The sequence below is a fragment of the Vombatus ursinus genome, unplaced genomic scaffold (genome assembly GCF_900497805.2).
Source record: "Vombatus ursinus unplaced genomic scaffold, bare-nosed wombat genome assembly UNPS02014798.1, whole genome shotgun sequence".
Lineage (NCBI taxonomy): Eukaryota > Metazoa > Chordata > Mammalia > Diprotodontia > Vombatidae > Vombatus > Vombatus ursinus.
This window is the reverse complement of record NW_020954576.1, coordinates 10931291-10949782: the sequence shown is the minus strand read 5'-3', so window position 1 is coordinate 10949782 and position 18492 is coordinate 10931291. Positions and strand designations below refer to the sequence as shown.

Here is an 18492-nt window from a genome sequence, read left to right as displayed (position 1 = left end):
CATTCCCATTTCAATGACCCTCCCCCTCCTTTTTTTTTCTCTGTAGTGAATTTTGCTTTTTATAGCTATGTTCCATCTCTCCTATTATGGAGAAATTCCTCTCCTATTATTCGAGGAATTATGAATTCCTCGAAGTGAGAGGTTCTTTACCTTCTTTTGTGTTCAAAAGGATTCATTATGGCAGTTTGGTGAACCCTATGGACCGCTTCTCAGAATATTTATTGTTTACATTCATAGTTGGAAAGGCGTTTTAAATTTCAGTTAAAGGTTACTGAAACTAAAGATGTAACCTTTCCACCCCAACCACATTCATAGACCCCCTTGAAATCCAGTGGTTGAGACCCCACATTCAGAACCCCTGTTTTGATAGAATACTATTGTGCTATAAGAAATGACAAAAGGGGTGGTTTCAGAAAAACCTGGGAAGACCTACGTGAATTGATGCAGAATGAAGCAGAAGTCAGCGAGGAGATCATTGCACATAGTAATAGCAATATCAGTAATGATGTTCAACTGTGAAGGATTTACCTCTTTAATCAAGACAATGATCCAAAACAATTCTAAAGGACTCATGATGAAAAATTCTGTCCACTTCCAGAAAGAAAACTGATGAACTCTGAGTGCTGATTGAAACATACTATTTTTCACTTTATTTTTCTTGGGTTTTTTTTTTGGTGATATGGCCTAATATGGAAATGTTTTGCATGATTTCACATATATAATTGAAATCATATTGCTTGTCTTCTCAATGGTTAGGGGAGTGACTGGAGGGAGGGAGAGAATTTGGAACTCAAAATTAAAAAAAAAGAATGATAAAAATAAAGAAATTTTTTTTTTAAAAGAAGAACCTGTGCTTTAGATGTGGTGTAAGGAAAGGCATCTCAATGTATAGTTACAGGTAACACTCACAGAGGCCCTCACTGGAGCGTTATTTTTTTTTCGTTTTAAACAGTTTTCAGGTACAACACTGATTCTCGACAGACTTGTGCCAATAACAGATACCAGTGCTCCATTCATGCACAATGCAGAGACTACCCAACAGGTTTTTGTTGCCATTGTGCCGCTGGATACACTGGGAATGGTAGACAGTGTGTTGCAGAAGGTGAGTAACTCACTTATAATGGATTTAATGAGGTGTTGGGTGGGGTGGCAGGGAAGAGAATGCTTGCTTTTAAATTGCTGCCTTCATCCAAGCCTCTGGAGACATTTAATGCTTTTAGAAGTGGGATGAGGGAATTCTCAATACTAGAAAGGAGGTTGGTCACCAAGTGATGGCACTTTTAGTTATGGGGCCTCATGAAATATGTCTCCCAAAGAGTGGAAGGGTTATCATCCACACTGGTAGAGTGAGTCTCAGGTCATTGAAATTACAGATCCTTAAAGTACTAATAACAATTAAAATATACCTAGATGATGCAAGTGATTTTGAATCTCCTACTCCCTGAACTTACTTTGTACTTTGCTAATGGACTAGCTTTAAATCTGCTTGTTCTGGTTTGAGTAGGTCTGTTTCTTTCCCATACTATGTATTTTTTTTTAATCTTAGATGCTTCAGCCCTTAGTGTAGATAAGCCTAATGCAAGGGCATGGGCAGAAATAGTGAAATTAGGTAACTAGGGGCTGGAATCATTAATATCTTTTAATTTTCCCTGCTTTCAACTCTTGGTTTTTTTTGTTTTTGTTTTTGTTTTTTTTTGTCTAGATGATGGGGTTAAGTGACTTGCCCAGGGTCACAGAGCTAGTGAGTGTTATGTGTCTGAGCTGGATTTGAACTCAGGTCCTCCTGACTCCAAGGCCGGTGCACTATCCACTGTGCAACCTAGCTGCCCTCAACACTTTCTCACCGTCCTGTAAACTCTACTAAATCCTATTTGAATTTGTTAGCAAAGCAATATGTTTCCCAGATGTAGTTCTATAAACCTAATAGGTTGTTAGATTCTGGGGCTGTCCTTAAAAACATTGTGAATTTGGCAATCTGTTAAAACACACCTCCTCCTCTGGCTTCACTTTTCAGTTCCTTTTGCCAGGTGCCCTTGAATCAGATAAGACAAGGCCTGGTACTTTGGAATTCAAGGGTGAATAAATCATTAGACTCCTAGATCAACTCCATTGGTATACATCCAGTGATTGAGATCTGCTTTAGCTGTGTCCTGCCCCAGAAAGATATGGTTTGGTTCTTGATAGACCCAATCATCACAAAGGTTCCTGATTGATTGTATTGGTCTCAGCCTCTCTAGTGATGCCAGTTCTCTGAAGTAGCTCTGGGGCCCCTCGAACCAACTCAGCATTCTATGGCAGCCAAAACAGCTTCTGTGTATTCAAAATAAAGGAGGTAGTAGTCTTCTGTATTCTTACAGTCATAGACTCTATCTGTACAACTTTATGCAGCTTTGATAGCAACATTTTAGGAAGGATGTTGACAAGCAGATTTTTCTGTTTGAGGAGGATTGGAGATCTTGGCATATGAGGAATGAGGAATGTTTATCCTGGAGAAGAGGAGGCTAGAGGGGACTGAGCTAGCTGTCTTCAGTTATATGAAGGGCCGCCATATAGAAGAGGGATTAGGCTTGTTCTTTTTGGTAGGGCTAGGACAAAACTGGGAACAGTAGTTTAATGTAAAATGATTAGAACTATCTAAAAGTGGAATGAGCTACCTTGGGATGTAGTGGATTCTTCCTCACTGCAATTCTTCAAATGAAGGCTGTATGACTTGTTGGGTATCTTGTAGAGGGGAGGATCCCTATTTAGATACAATTTGAACTAGACAATCTTTGTAGTTTCTTTGAATTCCACAAGGACAAAGAATAATTTTTTTTTCAGTTTCCTACAATTTCCTTCTTTCTTTCTTTTTTAAAAGTTAAAACAATGACTTTGTTTTTACATCACAGTCATTTCTGAATATAAACCTCTCTTCTTAGCCTTCCATGAGCTTTCTCTTATAACAAAGAAAAAAAAAAGTTAAACCAGACCAATTAACATACCACTGCAGGAGTAGAAAGCTACAAATAAATCTTTGGGGGAAAAAATCAACCTTATCAGTGTTGGAAGCAAGAAGATTTTCTGTTTTACAGCAAGTTCAGAAATTAGACCCTTCTGTAATTTATTTTTAAATTATGCACACACACATATTTGAACCAAAAAAAATGGCTTTATGCCTTAAATATTTGTTGGCTTTCTTCTTATTTTTAAAAACTTAATTTTTCAGTTGAAGATTTGACATTTCATTCCCTTACCCTCCCTTCATTAGCTTAACTTGGCTCAAGTCTTTATTGTAATTGTTCCTAGGATGCATTTTTTTAGTATTAGTCTACTGAATTCATAACATTCTCCAGTGTCATGAAAAATTTGTATGGAAAACTATGCCAAACTCAAAATGCTATACAGTAAACTGCCTAGTACTCTAGATTAGCTACTTGTAGATATGGAAAACAGCTAGATAATAACAGAGATATGGAATCCACCCAGGTGTGAGTTTAAGTATTTTGTGCTCATTCATTCAATTGTTTAATAAATATTCATGGAACACCTACCATATTAAAGATACAGAATCACAGAATCTCAGAGTTGGAAAAGAATTCTAAAGTCATTTAGTCCAACCTTAACAAGTTGTCCATCAATCTTCCACTAGAAAATCTCTAGCTAGGGAGAACCTACTACCTCCTTAAAAAAGAAAAATTGGTATCTGTTGTTGTTAAATCATTTTTATTTCCAAATGTATCCCTCTCCCTCCTCTACCTAACAAGCCATCCTTTGGAACAAAGAATAAAACAGTTCACCAAAACTAACCAATGAGTGGAGAAGATATGCGAAGTTATGTGATATTCCACACTCATAGTCTCCAATCTCTGCAAAGAAGAGAGGGGTCATGTTTCCTCAATTCTTTTCGGAGGCTGAGCTTGGTTAATTACACAGACTTAAATTCTACTTTTTTTTTTGTACTTTCTCTTTACATAGTTGTAATTCCTGTGCATATTGTTTTATTGGTTCTGATCATTTCACTTTGCATCAGTTCGTATTGATTTTCCCATGTTTCTCTGAATTCTTCACATTTGTCTTTTTTCACAGTTTAGTGATCCATTACATTCATGCACTAAAATTTGTTTAACCATTCCTAAATCTGGGAATATGACCCATACTTGGCCCCAGGGTGGAGAAAACACTCTGCAAAGTAAATACCATTTGAGTTAAGTCTAAATTCCTTTTGCCTAGAGATCTTATTTGAGTCAGGTCACCCTCTTCCCCAAAGTGATTGGTTTCTTAGTTCTAGTAGAAGTTCTAATCTGTGTTGAGCAAACTTCTTGTGTTAGCCATCACATCTCTAGGAGGCTGGAATATTTGTGGGGAAAATGAGAGCTTTGGATGATAGGTCTAACTGTTTGGGGGCCATTGAAAGATTAACTTCTCCAGATCTCTATGTATATTTCAATCAAGCCCATGCCAGAAAACTAAATTAGGCTTATTCCAGAGTGTGAGACCACAGGAATTCTTTGAATCCAGGACCAAGACAGAGAGTCAAATGGAATGGAAAGAACAGAAATACATTTAAGGACTTACTGTGTGCAAGAACTGTGCTACATGCTGGAAATACAAATAGAAAATCCAGACAGCCCCTGCTCACAAAGTGCTCACCCTCTAATAGGGGACAGACAATACATATAGAACAGCCAGCTAGAGGATGTATGGAAAGTCCCAGTACTCTCCAGGGCACAGTCACAGGACTGATGGTGAGGCCCAGAGATCTTTAGGGTGTACTGTTGGGAGGGGGAGGGCAGGATTTGGGCTGGAGCTTTTGGAGGAAGAAGTCTTACAGTGGTTCCAGTTCCAAGGCCCTGGGATTATCTCCGAGAGGGCAAGGCTTAGGCTGGGGTGGTCGGGATGGGACATTTTAGGATGAACGGATCCTCTTCCATTCAGAAGTAATGATGGATGAGATAATATTCTTGTGTCATAGGCTTCCCATTAATTTTCTGGATGACAGTGATATATTTTGCTGTTGTTGTTCAGAGGCATATTGTAGATGTGGTATACACAGAGGGATTTCCCTGATCTCATAACAGAGCCCCAATTACGTAATGATGTTTCATATCATATTTTTCATTTCATTATCAACTTTTTCTTAAATTTAGTCCTGAAAAGGACAAGCTTCTTAGCTTATCCTAATGTAGTACATCCTGGTACTGTTATCATGGTTTGGTTTCTCCAGGAGTAGGAACTTAGGATAACATAAGTTATTCCTCCCCGTTTTTTGAAAGACTGGCTTGAAACTAAAATCTCTGTGGCTTGTGGGTTTTGTTTTTTTTTAAGAAATCTTTTGTTTTCCAAACAGGTTCTCCCCAACGAGTTAATGGTAAAGTTCGAGGAAGGATCTTTGTAGGGAATAGCCAAACTCCAATTGTCTTTGAGAATACTGACCTCCATTCTTATGTTGTGATGAACCATGGGAGATCTTACACAGCCATCAGCACCATTCCTGAGTCCCTGGGCTATTCTCTGGTACCCCTGGCTCCTGTGGGAGGCATCATTGGATGGATGTTTGCTATTGAGCAGGAAGGATTCAAGAATGGATTCAGTATCACTGGTAATTTCCTTATATCACAATCTTTGAATCAACTGGCCTTTTCCTAGAATGTCTGTGGAGACTGGAGATGGTGCTGGGTATTGGGCATCAGAAAGGAACACTACGCATGGGTGGAAAACATTTCGAAGATCATTTTGGTCTCTGTAGGCAGAGCACACCGTTAATTGTATTCTTTATAATATAATGAAGGCAAAAGGTGCTGTCAGTTTTCAGTGAGAGGTGCTGACAATGTCTGGGGGCTACATCTTGACTTAGCAGAGATTTCATAGCAGAGATAACTGGTAATTTGAAATTCTTTGGCAATGCAAGTGATTGCCATCAGTGCATACCTGACAACACAACCCCAGGCCTGAGCTCACATAGGCTGCCACATTCTGTAGGCTATTAGGTTTCAGGTTCAAAACTTAAGAGGCGTTTGACATCTAGCCCTTTCTTGCTGCGTTAAGAGGGAAAACAAACATCTATGTTTTCTTGAGCTGATTTTTTAAAGGGCCTCCGTTTCCTTATCTTCAGCATGATGGGGGTTGGCCTAGATGATGTCTGAAGTTTCTTCTAGCTCTAGATCTTATGTTCAAAGAAGGTAATTTAGCAGTAGCAGATTACTTGACCAATAATTCTCTGAGAATAAAGGAAGCCCTTTTATAACTAAGTCATTGTCTTTGAAAATCTCCATGAATCATTCAAAGCACAGGGAAAATTACACACACAGAGCTTTTGCTTGTTCCCTCCCAGATGAATGCAAATGGGGAAATCCCACATAGACCCATAAATTTGTCTTCCTCACGTCTCCTCCAGCTTCAAGGGCCCGATGCCCCCTAGTTATTTTTTTTCTTTCCCTTTCTAACTACTAAAACAAGAAAGGATCAGAAGTCAATCTTTATATGTATTGATTAGCTGATTGTCAAATGAATTACTTTCACTGTGTTACCTCAACCAGCATTGGCATGTTAAGTTTTCTATCTCTAACTGTGGAATAAAAGACTTCCCTTCTTGCCTCCTTCCCTATCGATGTTGACAGCAAAAAAAGAAAAAAGAAAAAAGAAAAGAAAAAGAAAAAAAAAAGTCAGCCTCTTCCCTCCCCTTCTGGCATGATTTTAGTTCCTACTTAATAATACTTTCCTGCAGAAGCCTCTTGGGATGTGTCCTTATACTGCCTGGGTTATACTTCCCCCAGTAACAACCTTTCTCATAAAGAAATATGTCATTGAAATGCATCCTCTTTGTTAATGGAGCAATGCCTGGGGGCAGAATTAAAATTCTTCTATGTCGTATTAAATCCGCTGAGTCTTCATGTCCCACAAACATTTGTCAATTAATTAGGACAATGTCTTGAATATAGTGCATCTTTCTTAAACATTCTCCTTAGTTATCATCATCACAGATGTTCATTTAACAAACATTTATTAAGTGCTTGCTGTGTGCATTGCACAATTCAGGATACAAATGAAAAGGAAGACAGGATTCTTCCCCTTAGCTTGTTTATCTTCTAGGATGTGAGACATACCAGAAACAACCAGAGAATATAAACAAGTTAAAGATAACATACTACATTACTTCCCTAACTGTGACCACATTTGTGAGAGGCCACTATGTGTTTTTTAAAATGGGTGGTCCAACCTTTAGAATATTCTGATTTCTAAATATTAACATTTTTTCTTCCCATCTTAGTCCAGGTCCAAGATCCATAGCCATGACCATTTTAATGGTATAACTATAGGAACTGATATTTATATTGTTTTTTAAGGTTTATACAAATTTTTTTAATGTATATTACCTCATTGGAACTTCATGTGAGATAATTATTGCAAATTTTATTATCCCCATTTTTCAGATGAGAAAATTGAGGAATAGTAGATTTTAGAACTGGAAGGGAGACCTTATAGGTCATCTAATCCAACCCCTTCATTTTATAGATGAGGAAACTGAGGCCCAGAAAGATAAAGTGACTTGCTCAAAGTCACCCTGATAGTAAGTAGCAGTCAGAATTTGAACTCAGATCCTCTAATTTCTAAGCCAAAGCTTTTTCTTCTGTACCACCCTAATGAGATTCTTGGTGTTTGGTGGTACAGGATGAAAATTTGAATTCTCACCTCTCAAGAAAACTAGATGCTTTTACTTTTTTCGGTGATCAGAGTACAGTCTTACGTATTTTCTTTGTAGCCAGATAGATAACATGTCAACCATGACATCCAAACCATATCCCTTCTCAAATGGCTTTTGGTGATTGTAATGCTTCAGCGGAAACACAGAAACTTGAAACTGAGTCTTTTTTTTTTTTTGGTTCGTGCGAGGCATTCGGGGTTAAGTGGCTTGCTCAGGGTCACACAGCTAATAAGTGTCAAATGTCTGAGTCTGGATTTGAACTCAGTTCCTCCTGACTCCAGAGCCTGTGCTCTAACCACCGCACCACCTAGCTGCCCCTTGAAATTGAGTCTTGACTTGAGTTTTTCTAGCACTACTTTGGAGAATGGTTTTGTTGCCCTGTTTTAAGCCAGTCTCCCAGGCTTCTTAATCTGTCTTCTTCCCAAATGCCCAGGATATCAGAGAGGTTGAGATGCCATTTCAGCTCATTTCTAGCCTCAACTCATGGCTTGTTCAGATTTAGCTTTTTTTATTAATTGAAAAACAATCATCTTTTATTGGAAATCAATTATTGATTTTAATTTTTTTAGATTACTATTACTTCCTACTAACTACTCCCCTACAAAGCCCTCCCTTAAAACAAAGAAATACTGTCAAGTAAAGCAAACTGATATGTTGACTATGCCTGACCATACACAACTTACTCGATACCAGTAGTTCTTCTCTGCTGAGAAGAGGGAAGCATCCAACATCTTCAGTCCTCTAAGGTCAAGATTTCAATCATCCTATCTCATCCCATTCCTCTTTCTGTGCTGATCCATCTGCCTCAACCAGTTCTGCATTTCAAAATTAAATATGCCACATTCATATAACTTTGGCTTCAGGCAGACATTGAACAGAATTTGTTTTATCTGAGGACCTTTTTGACTTGAAGAGGAGCCTACAAATTAGTAGTGGCAAAAGTAATTATAACGTGCCATGTTGTGTATGTGTTGACTCTACCCATACCGCTTCCAAATTTCACGACTTCCTTTGGATTTAAGCCAGTGCATGGACAGAACCTGATCTTTTCTATTATACTATAGTGAACAAATTAGGCACCAGAAAGTTTCATCTAGCCCTGTGTGGTCCTGTATGTTGAATGTTCTCAGAGTTGAATCTGAGGCAGAGTTAATGTATCCTAGGCAATAACTTTCCTTGGGCTACACTTGGGGTGTGAGTAGATTTAAAGAGGAGATAGCTTGTACACTCCCATCCAAGGACTTTTTTGCCAATCAAATTTGGTGGACCAAAAGAATCTTTTATACTCACTCACAATATTTGCTCAGTCTACATTTCTCTTCTTACTACCTCTCATCCTTCTCAGTAGCCCAGACACCTCAACCTTACAGTTGGGGCTTACATAACCATAGAATGGGAATAGATAAATGTGGGAAAAACAAAGATAGGAGTAGAGAAGAAATACTAATTTAATTTAATTTAATGTTAAATATATTTTGTTGATGTCTTTATATCACTGTCATTTATGGGGGGAGATCCTCTTCCCCCTTACCTCAACTCCCGATTGAATTGTCTTTGAAACAAGGAAAAACATTGTATACAGCAACCACTCTGATGATATATTCAGCATTTCACTCTAATAGTCCCCTGCCTCTGTTCCAGGGGAGGAAGGTATGAGAAATTCATTTTTCATGAATGTGATGTGGCTGAACCACCCTCAGCAGTAGGACGTGTGCTTCTTAGAATTTTTCTAGTAGTGGTGATGGGTTGCACTGAGCCATATTCTTCCTTCATCAGCTTCTGCTGGTTATCAACGACAATGTTAGCTGGCAGGCACCCAGTGGCCATATAGCAGAAGGTAAATTGTCCCTAGGAGGGTTAAACTCATGATTCCAGTCACTTTTACATGTGGTCCTTAACCAAATGAAAGCAAGGATCCAACACAGACTCTTTTTTTTTTTAATTCCACCAGCATATATTTATTAATCATCTATTAGGAGTAAGAATGGACAAAATGTAATAATGGTTCACATTTCTATAATACTTTAAGGTTTGCAAAGTGCTTTACATATATTGTCCCATTTGATCCCCAGAACGACCCTGGGAGGCAGGTACTACCACTTTGCATTTTTTTTTTTTTAGCCAAATGGGGTTAAATGACTTGCCCAGGGTCACACAGCTAGTAAGTGTCAAGTGTTTGGTCTGAGGCCGAATTTGAACTCAGGTCGTCCTGACTTCAGGGCCGGTGCTCTATCTACTGCGCCACCTAGCTACCCCTCACTTTGCAATTTTTTAAACAGCATTTTAAGGCATACAAAAGGCCAAGTGAGTTGCCTAGGGTCACAAAACCAAGTGCAACACAGACTTTTATAGATATATACAAGGAAAATTCAAACCTCCCAGAATCTCAACATGATTACTTTTTTTTGTTTGCTTGGAATTAAGCATGAAACTGTTTATTGCTGGCCCAGTGACAGTTGGATCCAGTAAATTGACTACTCTTTGGTGATTTTACTTTACAGGAGGAGAGTTCACCCGTCAAGCTGAAGTGACTTTTGTGGGGTACCCGGACAAGATGGTCATAAAACAGAAATTCAACGGCATTGACGAGCATGGCCACCTGACCATCACTACAGAGTTGGATGGACGCGTCCCTGAGATCCCATCTGGCTCCACTGTCCAGATAGAACCCTACACTGAGCTCTACCATTATGCCAACTCTGGTGAGCCCAAGCTTCTAGATGAGATGATCTGTGAACCCTAGACTACCTTACTGAGAATCACCCAGCCTCTGTTCAATACAGATTTATTAAGTATCTGCTATGGGATAGAAAGCTATGATTCATACCCTAGTAAAGGGAAATAACATAGAGATTAAAGTTATCACGCCAACTAGAATTTAAGTACATAGGCAAAGTACAGTCACATATTGTGACAGAACATGGGTAAGACAGATGACTAGAGAGGACTCAGGGAAAGCTTCATTGAAAAAGTGGTATCTAGTGGTTTTAAGCTGGGCAAAAGATTTTAATAAGGGGAGATTCAAGATTAAGAGGACAGTGTAAATAATACACAGTGGTAGGAAAGGGCTGAGTGAGTTCAAGGGCCTATATTGGCTAAAGAGGCAATCAGACAACAACAACAACAGCTAACATTCATATATCGCTTACTACGTGCCAGGCACTGTGCTAAGAGCTTTACAATCATTATCTTATTTGATTTTTCCGACCATCCTGGCAGGTAGGTGCTATTATTATTCCTGTTTTATAGATGAGGAAACTGAGAGAGAAGTTAAGTGACCAGGGTTACATAGCTAGTAAATGTCTAAAGTTGGATTTGAATTCAGGTCTTCATTATTCCAGGCCTAGTACTTTATCCACTGTACCCACCTCCTGCTTAAATAATTAAGAAGCTAGGATGAGAATCCACATCCTCTTCCAAGCTCCATATCAAAAAGTTACTAATGTCGGCTATAAGAAGCCAAGAAAATTCTGTGCCTTATTTTTTCTCGCTGTTGAAGAAATGCATAACCCTTTAAATATTGAATCCCACTCGGTTCACTGCCTCTGTGAAAGGTGGCAGAATGTAGTAGTAACACAAAATCCTATAAATGGGTAATTTAGATAGCACTATAAGCAGCATTTTGATATAAGGAAGCCTACTTGTGTAATTTATTTATAATTTTATCTTTTGCTGAGCTCCTATTATGTAGAAAACTACAGTGAAGCATAAAATTGTAAAGGCTCTGTATAAATTTTTGTTTTAAAGCAGGAAGTTGAAGGTAGCCAATGCATGAGTGAATAGAGAGATTACTTTTCCTCTGAAAGCCTTCCTCTCATTGCCTTTCTAGGTTTGATTACTGATTTTTCATAATTCTATGGAATCTGCCTTCTGACACAAAACTAGCTTCCTAACTCTTGGGTCAATTTTGAAATTCTTTTTTTTTCTTTTTGAAATTCTTTATTTAAAAAAATCCCTTAATCCTAGAAAGCCACAACGTACTAAAATAACAGGAGAAAGAAGGAATTTCTAGAAGCAAAGAGATTGGTCCTAGTAAAGGAAAAGTAGTTTTTCTCACCTGTTCCAATCTCTCATCTGGTAGAATTGCAGGTGGGAAGTATTTGGCCTTGGGCTATCATTCCTCAGACCTCCTTCAAGATTTTCTTTCTTGCTGTTGATGACATGCTATCTCCCTGCCTTTTCCAGTTATCACATCCTCTTCCACCCGGGAGTATAAAGTGACTGAACCTGCCCAAGATGGGATCGCTTCTTCACGTACCTACACTTACCAATGGAGGCAAACCATTACCTTCCAGGAATGCACTCATGAAGATCCTCGACAGCCTCTTCCTCCCACCCAGCAACTTTCTGTGGATAGCGTATTTGTCCTATACAACACGGAAGAGAAGATCTTGAGATATGCTTTGAGCAATTCAATTGGTCCTATTGGGGGTAAGTAGAGCAGTAGTTTTATGGGGCTTAAGAGACAGAGAGAGACAGAGAGAGAGAGAGTTTAAATCCATGCTTTGACTTTCCATACTCTTTCTTTCACTCCCAGTCAGTATCTAGCATGATTTTGCAAAGGTGGAGTAAGGAGGGGAAGAATGTCCAAATGCATCCTTTGGCCCAAAGGGAAGATTAAAGCGTAGCGCTTAATCTAAAATGTGGGTCACCTGTCATCCTGTTCCAGTACTCCGTCTAAGATGTTGATGTGCTATCTTAAGCGAAAATGAGGAGTGCATGTAGAACTTACTGTGCATGTTTTTTTTAAAGTCAAGAATAAAGCCAAAGGCATTCCACTGAGTACTTAGACATACTTAGAAAACCAATTTCAACATCTCTACCTTTTCAGATGGCTCCCCTGACTCCCTTCAGAACCCTTGCTACACGGGTACCCACGGTTGTGACGCAAACGCAGCATGCCGCCCAGGTCCAGGAAGTCAGTTCGTTTGCGAGTGCTCCATTGGCTTCCGAGGAGATGGACAGAGTTGCTATGGTATGGCTAATCATCCTGACTCGGGAAGAGTTGGGAGAGGAAGTTAGAGACCCATTCACATAGGATCGAAAGCATTTGACCACTTCTCACTAATTATGCTCATACTTGAGCTCATAGTCCATGGGCTCCTTCCTACATGTTTTCCTTTCCCAAGCAGAGACCATTAGTTACTCAGAAGTGTGTCATGAATTGATTCATGTCTCCCAGGGCATGCCATCACTGTCCTTATATGCCAGGATTGCTTATGGGAACTAGGATCCAAGGCCACAGAATCCCTTGAGCCAGATACAGAGGTTCACTCACTTTGGGTACAGAATTAGCTCCAAGGGTTCATATTCATATGCCCTTTCTCCTTCACAATTGCTCCTTAGTGTTTTATTCCCAAGAATTCATATTTGTACAATTTGTCCCCACCTCCCCTTTACACTGACTCCTTAAGCATTTACTATGTGGCAAGGACTTTGTTAAGTGTTGGGGATACAAGTATGGGCAAAAAGAAAGACAGTACCTGTCCTCAAGGAGCCTACATTCTAATTTTTGAAGATAACACACAAAAGGGAGCTGAAAAGTATGTAGAGAGGTAAAGGCGAGGATGAAGGTCCCTAGTGAGGCAGGGGATGGTTTTAAAGTCCAGAAAATCAGGAAAAGGACTGGGAGGGAAATGAATGCTGGATGGCCTGGGCCCCTCCACAAAATGGCAGCTCCGGGAGGAACTCACCAATGAGAGTAGGGAGCAAGCCTTGTGGAATAATATTCCAGGGTGAGAAGGCTATAGCCAAGGAAATTAGATATTTCAGACCCTAGAGGAATGCTCCCTTTTGTGTTCTTTCTACATCTTCCTCTCCTTTTTTCCCTCTCCCTCTCCTCCTTTCTCTTCCTTCCTCTCCCTTCTTCTCTCTTCCTCCCACCCTGTCTCTCTCAGCCTGCTGCCTACCATCCCTCAGTGTTTCAACTCTTAATATATGAGTAGGAAAAGTATCTCAAGAATTTCTAAACCTGAGTGGTTCAAAATTTGATAGCCATCTATTATATTGTGCCTAGCACAATGTTTGCAGAAAGCAGAAAACCAGGTAAGTCCAAATCAGGTAAAATCCTAATAGAGATGCTTGGATTTGACAGTGATAAGGTGAGCGAATTAATTGAACAACATGTATGTGAGAGGGACAGTTAGGTTCACAGATTTAAAACTGGAAGGGAGTTCAGAGGTTACCTAGTCTAGCCTCATTATTTTATAGAGGAGGACACTGAAGCCCAGGGATGTTAATTTCCAGGTCACAGAGGGAGTAAATACCAGAGGTATGTCCGGAGTTGGTATTCTTCCCACTGCACCATGCTGCCTCATGTCAGACTTTATTGATTGACCTTCATCAGACACCAATACTAAGTTTGATGAATAGAAGTTGTAATACGGTTAATGGAATGATAGCCACCCAACATCAGTAAATCAAAAAGTTAAAGGAATATGGAAGTTGCTGACATCTCTTCCAGGGGCATTTCCCCCTAATCTCAATTCCCTCATTTGTTATCCCCAAACTAAACTCAGATATGTTTTTCTTTTTTTTTTTCTTTTTCTTTTTTTTGCTAGGCATTAGGGCTAAGTGACTTACCCAGGCTCACACAGCTAGTAAATGTCAAGTGTCTGAGGCTGAATTTGAACTCAGGTCATCCTGACTCCAGGGCCGGTGCTCTGTACACTGTGTGTTTGGCCTTTCTGCCAGATGATTTCACCTTCAAAGAGTCAAACTATAAGTTAATATCACACGGCATAAATTCAAGCTGCAGTTCCTAGACTGCGGCCTTTTGGGTTTCATCTACGTTTGATGACTTAGATTATAGATGATTTGATTTTCAAGTCAAACAGTCCCTGCCTTGTAAATCAATATGCAAGGGACAACCAATTGTTTTAATATTTCATTTTTAAAGAAAATCTCATTTTCCCTGGTTGCCATCTTGAAAATTTTTTTTGAAGTTATTATCTTGGAAGGCATGAACATAGTTTGCTTTTTGTCATTATTTTCTCATTCTGGCTTATTAACATCATGGAATGTTGGCATTTTCTTATTCAAGCTGCTCATTGTTCTGGGCTACTAAATCATGCCTCTAAGTGTCAGTGCCTCGTGTCAATAGCCCTTTAAGCTGAAATTGCATTAAGCAGATCACTTCATGTATTATTCCACTGTGGGAAGTACCCAGGGGAGTATGGGAGAAACAGCACTGAAAGTGAGTTAGGCCTTCCCTTTCCAACTGGATGTGCCTGTTGAATTCCATGGCTGCAGCTGTGATCTAATACAATAAAATCTGATGAGCAAAGCGGGGTTGCCTTTGCTCAGTCATCAGATGGGCAGTCTATGGTCCAATTTTCCTAATAATTTTAATTGTGCCAACAGAAGGAATTCTCTTGTTGGAATGCATTCGTGTGTTTCTTCAGAGGTTAGGAATTTCTCAAAATAGATTACTTAAGAAATAAACAGTGCTCACAGAATATATAGCATCAGGCAAGGCACTTGGTGTGTGTTGTATAAGACTGAGCCCCAGTCCTAAAACAGTTTATAATTTCTTAGAAGGACAAAAATAGATAAGTATTTAATGGATAAAATATGGGAAAAGCAAACACACCAAAGCAGAAATAAAAGCAGGAATAGTAATAGCTAGCATTTATATAGTGCTTTAAGGTTTGCAAAATGCTTCACAAATATTACCTCATTTTATCCTCATAACAATCTCTCATTTTGCAGATGTGGAAAATGAGAGAGACAGTTCAAATGACTTGCCCAAAATCACATAGCTAGTAAGTATCTGAGGCCAGATTTGAACTCAGGTCTTCCTAGTTCTGGGTACAATACCCAGTCCACTGCACCACTTAGTTACCTATAATTATAAGTAAATATGTAGGTCAAGGATTTTACTGCAGGTTGGAGAGTGATGGTTATGACAAGGGAGAAAGGAAACATGCATTTATTAAATGCTTACTATTTGTCAGCCACTCTGCTAAACCTTGAGGATTCAAATACAAATAAAAAGACAGTCCATGTACTCAAAAAACTTACATTTTAAAAGGGAGCTGAAAAGTTGGAGGGGGTGGGTAGAAAAGGATGGGAAATGAAAATAGCTGATGCGAGAGCATGATTTTGGAGCCCAGTAAATCAAGAACATGGCCAGGAAGGAATGAAGGTAGGCTGGCTGGGGCACCTTCACAAAAGGAGGGGTCCAGAAGGAATTCAACCAATGGGAGAAGGAAGATGCATCCCGAAGAGGGACATTTCAGAGTGAGTGGGACACAGATAATAGGATGTCACAGGGTGAGGAAGCCTTATGTGGTGAAATAAGTTCAATGGTGAGATAGCAGCAGAAGGATGATTCTGAAGTCCAAAAAAAGAGAGGAATGAAGGCAGGTTGGCCTGGCCCCTTCACAAAATGGAAACTACAGGATGAACAGGGAGAAAATTTTCTTAGAGAGGGAAAGATGACTAGGAACTTAATTTTATGGTCTTTAAGTATATGTAATAATGTGCAAGAGAGATCTCTTTTCCCTTCACTGAGGCAAAAATAAAAGATGCTGACTCAAACTGAAAGAAGTCAAATTTTAGCTAGTGCTTTTCCAATACCTCATGGCATGGGGATTCTTAAAGGCTGTACCAATGGAGCTTAAGCTTTGTAAACAGACTAAGATGACTTTTTGAAGATCAGTCTGGGTAAGTACTGAGAAGCTCATTGCTAGTAGACTGACCATTAGATGATGAATTTTTGTCCATGGTAATTCAGGAAAGAAAGAAAATAAGAAATGACCTTTGTTCTGTGTGACTCTCTTCTGTTTCTGTAATGATCACTGAAGAATGGTAGAAAAGGGTGCCAAGACTCACATAGTTTCTACACCTTCCATAAACATTAACTTACTTGTTGATATGCTAAATGTAAGATTCTTGTCCTCTGACTAATAAGTGAACATACTCATGGAAAGAATGGAAACATATCAATCTTAATGTTCTTGCTGTAAATGAAATTAGAAGGTGAAAGGAAGTTGCAGCTAAACAAAAAGATGGTTCACAGGTTACACTTGGAGAGGAGAATGAAGAAGTAGGTAGAACTAGTCTTAGCATGCTTCCAAAGGCAACAAGAAACAACATTTTGCAGTACCTTTGTTCTAGCACTGCAATGCTCATGATAAATATTTTTTTTAAAAAAACTATCTTGAAAATAATGATAGCTTATGCAACGATATTGGTTGCAAAGGATGAAATGCTGGAGTAATTTTAAGAATAATTCAATAAGACCCTCCATGAAATTAAGCTTCAGGGGTAAAATGAGAGTGACCAAAGACTCATAAAATATACAGAAGCCTTTATCATAAATATTTTTTTCAAGAACAGGCTCCAGACATGTTGGCTACCAAATCATTATACAAAGAATTAACTTGATTATATTTTAATAGACAGGAAATAACTTGTTATGCAGATGGACGTGATTTTTGAATCAGTAGTTCTGTGTGATGTCAGACTCCTTGTTAGAACATTTAACAAAATCAATACAAAATTAGAAGAAAGAATAAAAAGTGAGAGGACATGGTGTGAGATTGAGGCAAATTCAACCTGACTTACTTGAATAAGTTGCTGGTGGTGAAAAGTGGAAAATGGATAAAAGAATTTTAAGGATATTAAAACAGACTATCACCATTTACTAAGGAAATTTAACCAATATAAATGAAATACTAGAAAAACCTAGAAACTATATCAGTTGGCAGATCCAAAGATGAACAGAATCCAGATTCTATCCATGGTGTTTGTTGTTTGTTATTTTTAAAAATGCATTGAGCTTGGTAGAGAAAAAATATTGCCTTAAAACATAGGTTCTTAACATTTAACAAGAGCACCAGATCAAGTAATGCAGAAATACAAGGAGAAAACATAATGAATCATTTTTTTTTTCCAGCCCAGGAAGCAGGAACAGAAGTCAGATAACTGCTGTGTCTCTCTGACCCCAGAGCCAGACTGTGGATCTAGCATGGTCTTAGGAGTAGATCTGTGGCTAAGCACAGGGCTGGCCTATGGCTATGTTCCAAGGCAAGAAGTGGCTGTGGATTCAGCAAAGATTGGGCCTGATTGCAGGGAGCAGGAATAACAACCAGCCTGCATCTATGCAGCACTAACCCCATCAAAATTAGGAGGAGATCTGTGCCTTGATATGAGGCTGATCTGCTGTATTCCAGGAGCAGCCACTCCTCTAGGAGATCCAGCTCAGATTTATCTGTCCATAATCTGTGTATACCTCAAGAAACAGGGATAGAAACAAGCAGCAGCCATGTGGCACTGATCTTGGAGTGAGGTTGCAGATTTATCCCCTACCCTGGCTGAGGACTGCAGCTATGTGACCCAGGCAAGGAGCTCAGACCAAGGGGAAGCCTATAGTTCTGTCACTCTGAACTTGCAGAGCTTTCTAGCTAGCTGACAGGGACTGGGACCAATTTCTAATGAGGGGCAAACTTATGGTTGTATCATGCAGACTTAAAATGGGGTCAGGAGCTTGAAAAACTCAGACCAAGAGAGTAGTTATACTTCATACTGGATCAGAACACTCAGGCATCACTGAAAGTTTGCACATCTCTAGCCTGAGCTGCTCCTGAGATCTTTGAAAAACATAGTACTGAAGATCTAAAGAAAATAGTAACAGGACTCCAAAAAATACAAAACAGGATCTAAAAAGCCCCTGACATTCCCTCCAAAAGTGTACAGTATCTAGATGTAATACAAAGCCCTGTTTTAGCAATTGAGACTTGAATAATAAGAGACAGAGACAGAGAGAGAGAGAGAGAGAGAGAGAGAGAGAGAGAGAGAGAGAGAGA

General features: G+C 39.2%; 1 protein-coding gene across 1 annotated transcript in view; it reads left to right on the top strand.

Annotated features, from left to right (window-relative positions):
* The window catches only part of LOC114049373 (nidogen-1-like), a 110321-nt gene that overhangs the window by 31264 nt on the left and 60565 nt on the right, over positions 1-18492 (top strand). The window contains exons 5-9 of the mRNA XM_027870648.1: positions 953-1102; positions 5327-5578; positions 10183-10383; positions 11867-12112; positions 12513-12656. Coding sequence (XP_027726449.1) covers positions 953-1102; positions 5327-5578; positions 10183-10383; positions 11867-12112; positions 12513-12656 — 993 coding nt within the window. The remainder of the gene's footprint in view (positions 1-952; positions 1103-5326; positions 5579-10182; positions 10384-11866; positions 12113-12512; positions 12657-18492) is intronic.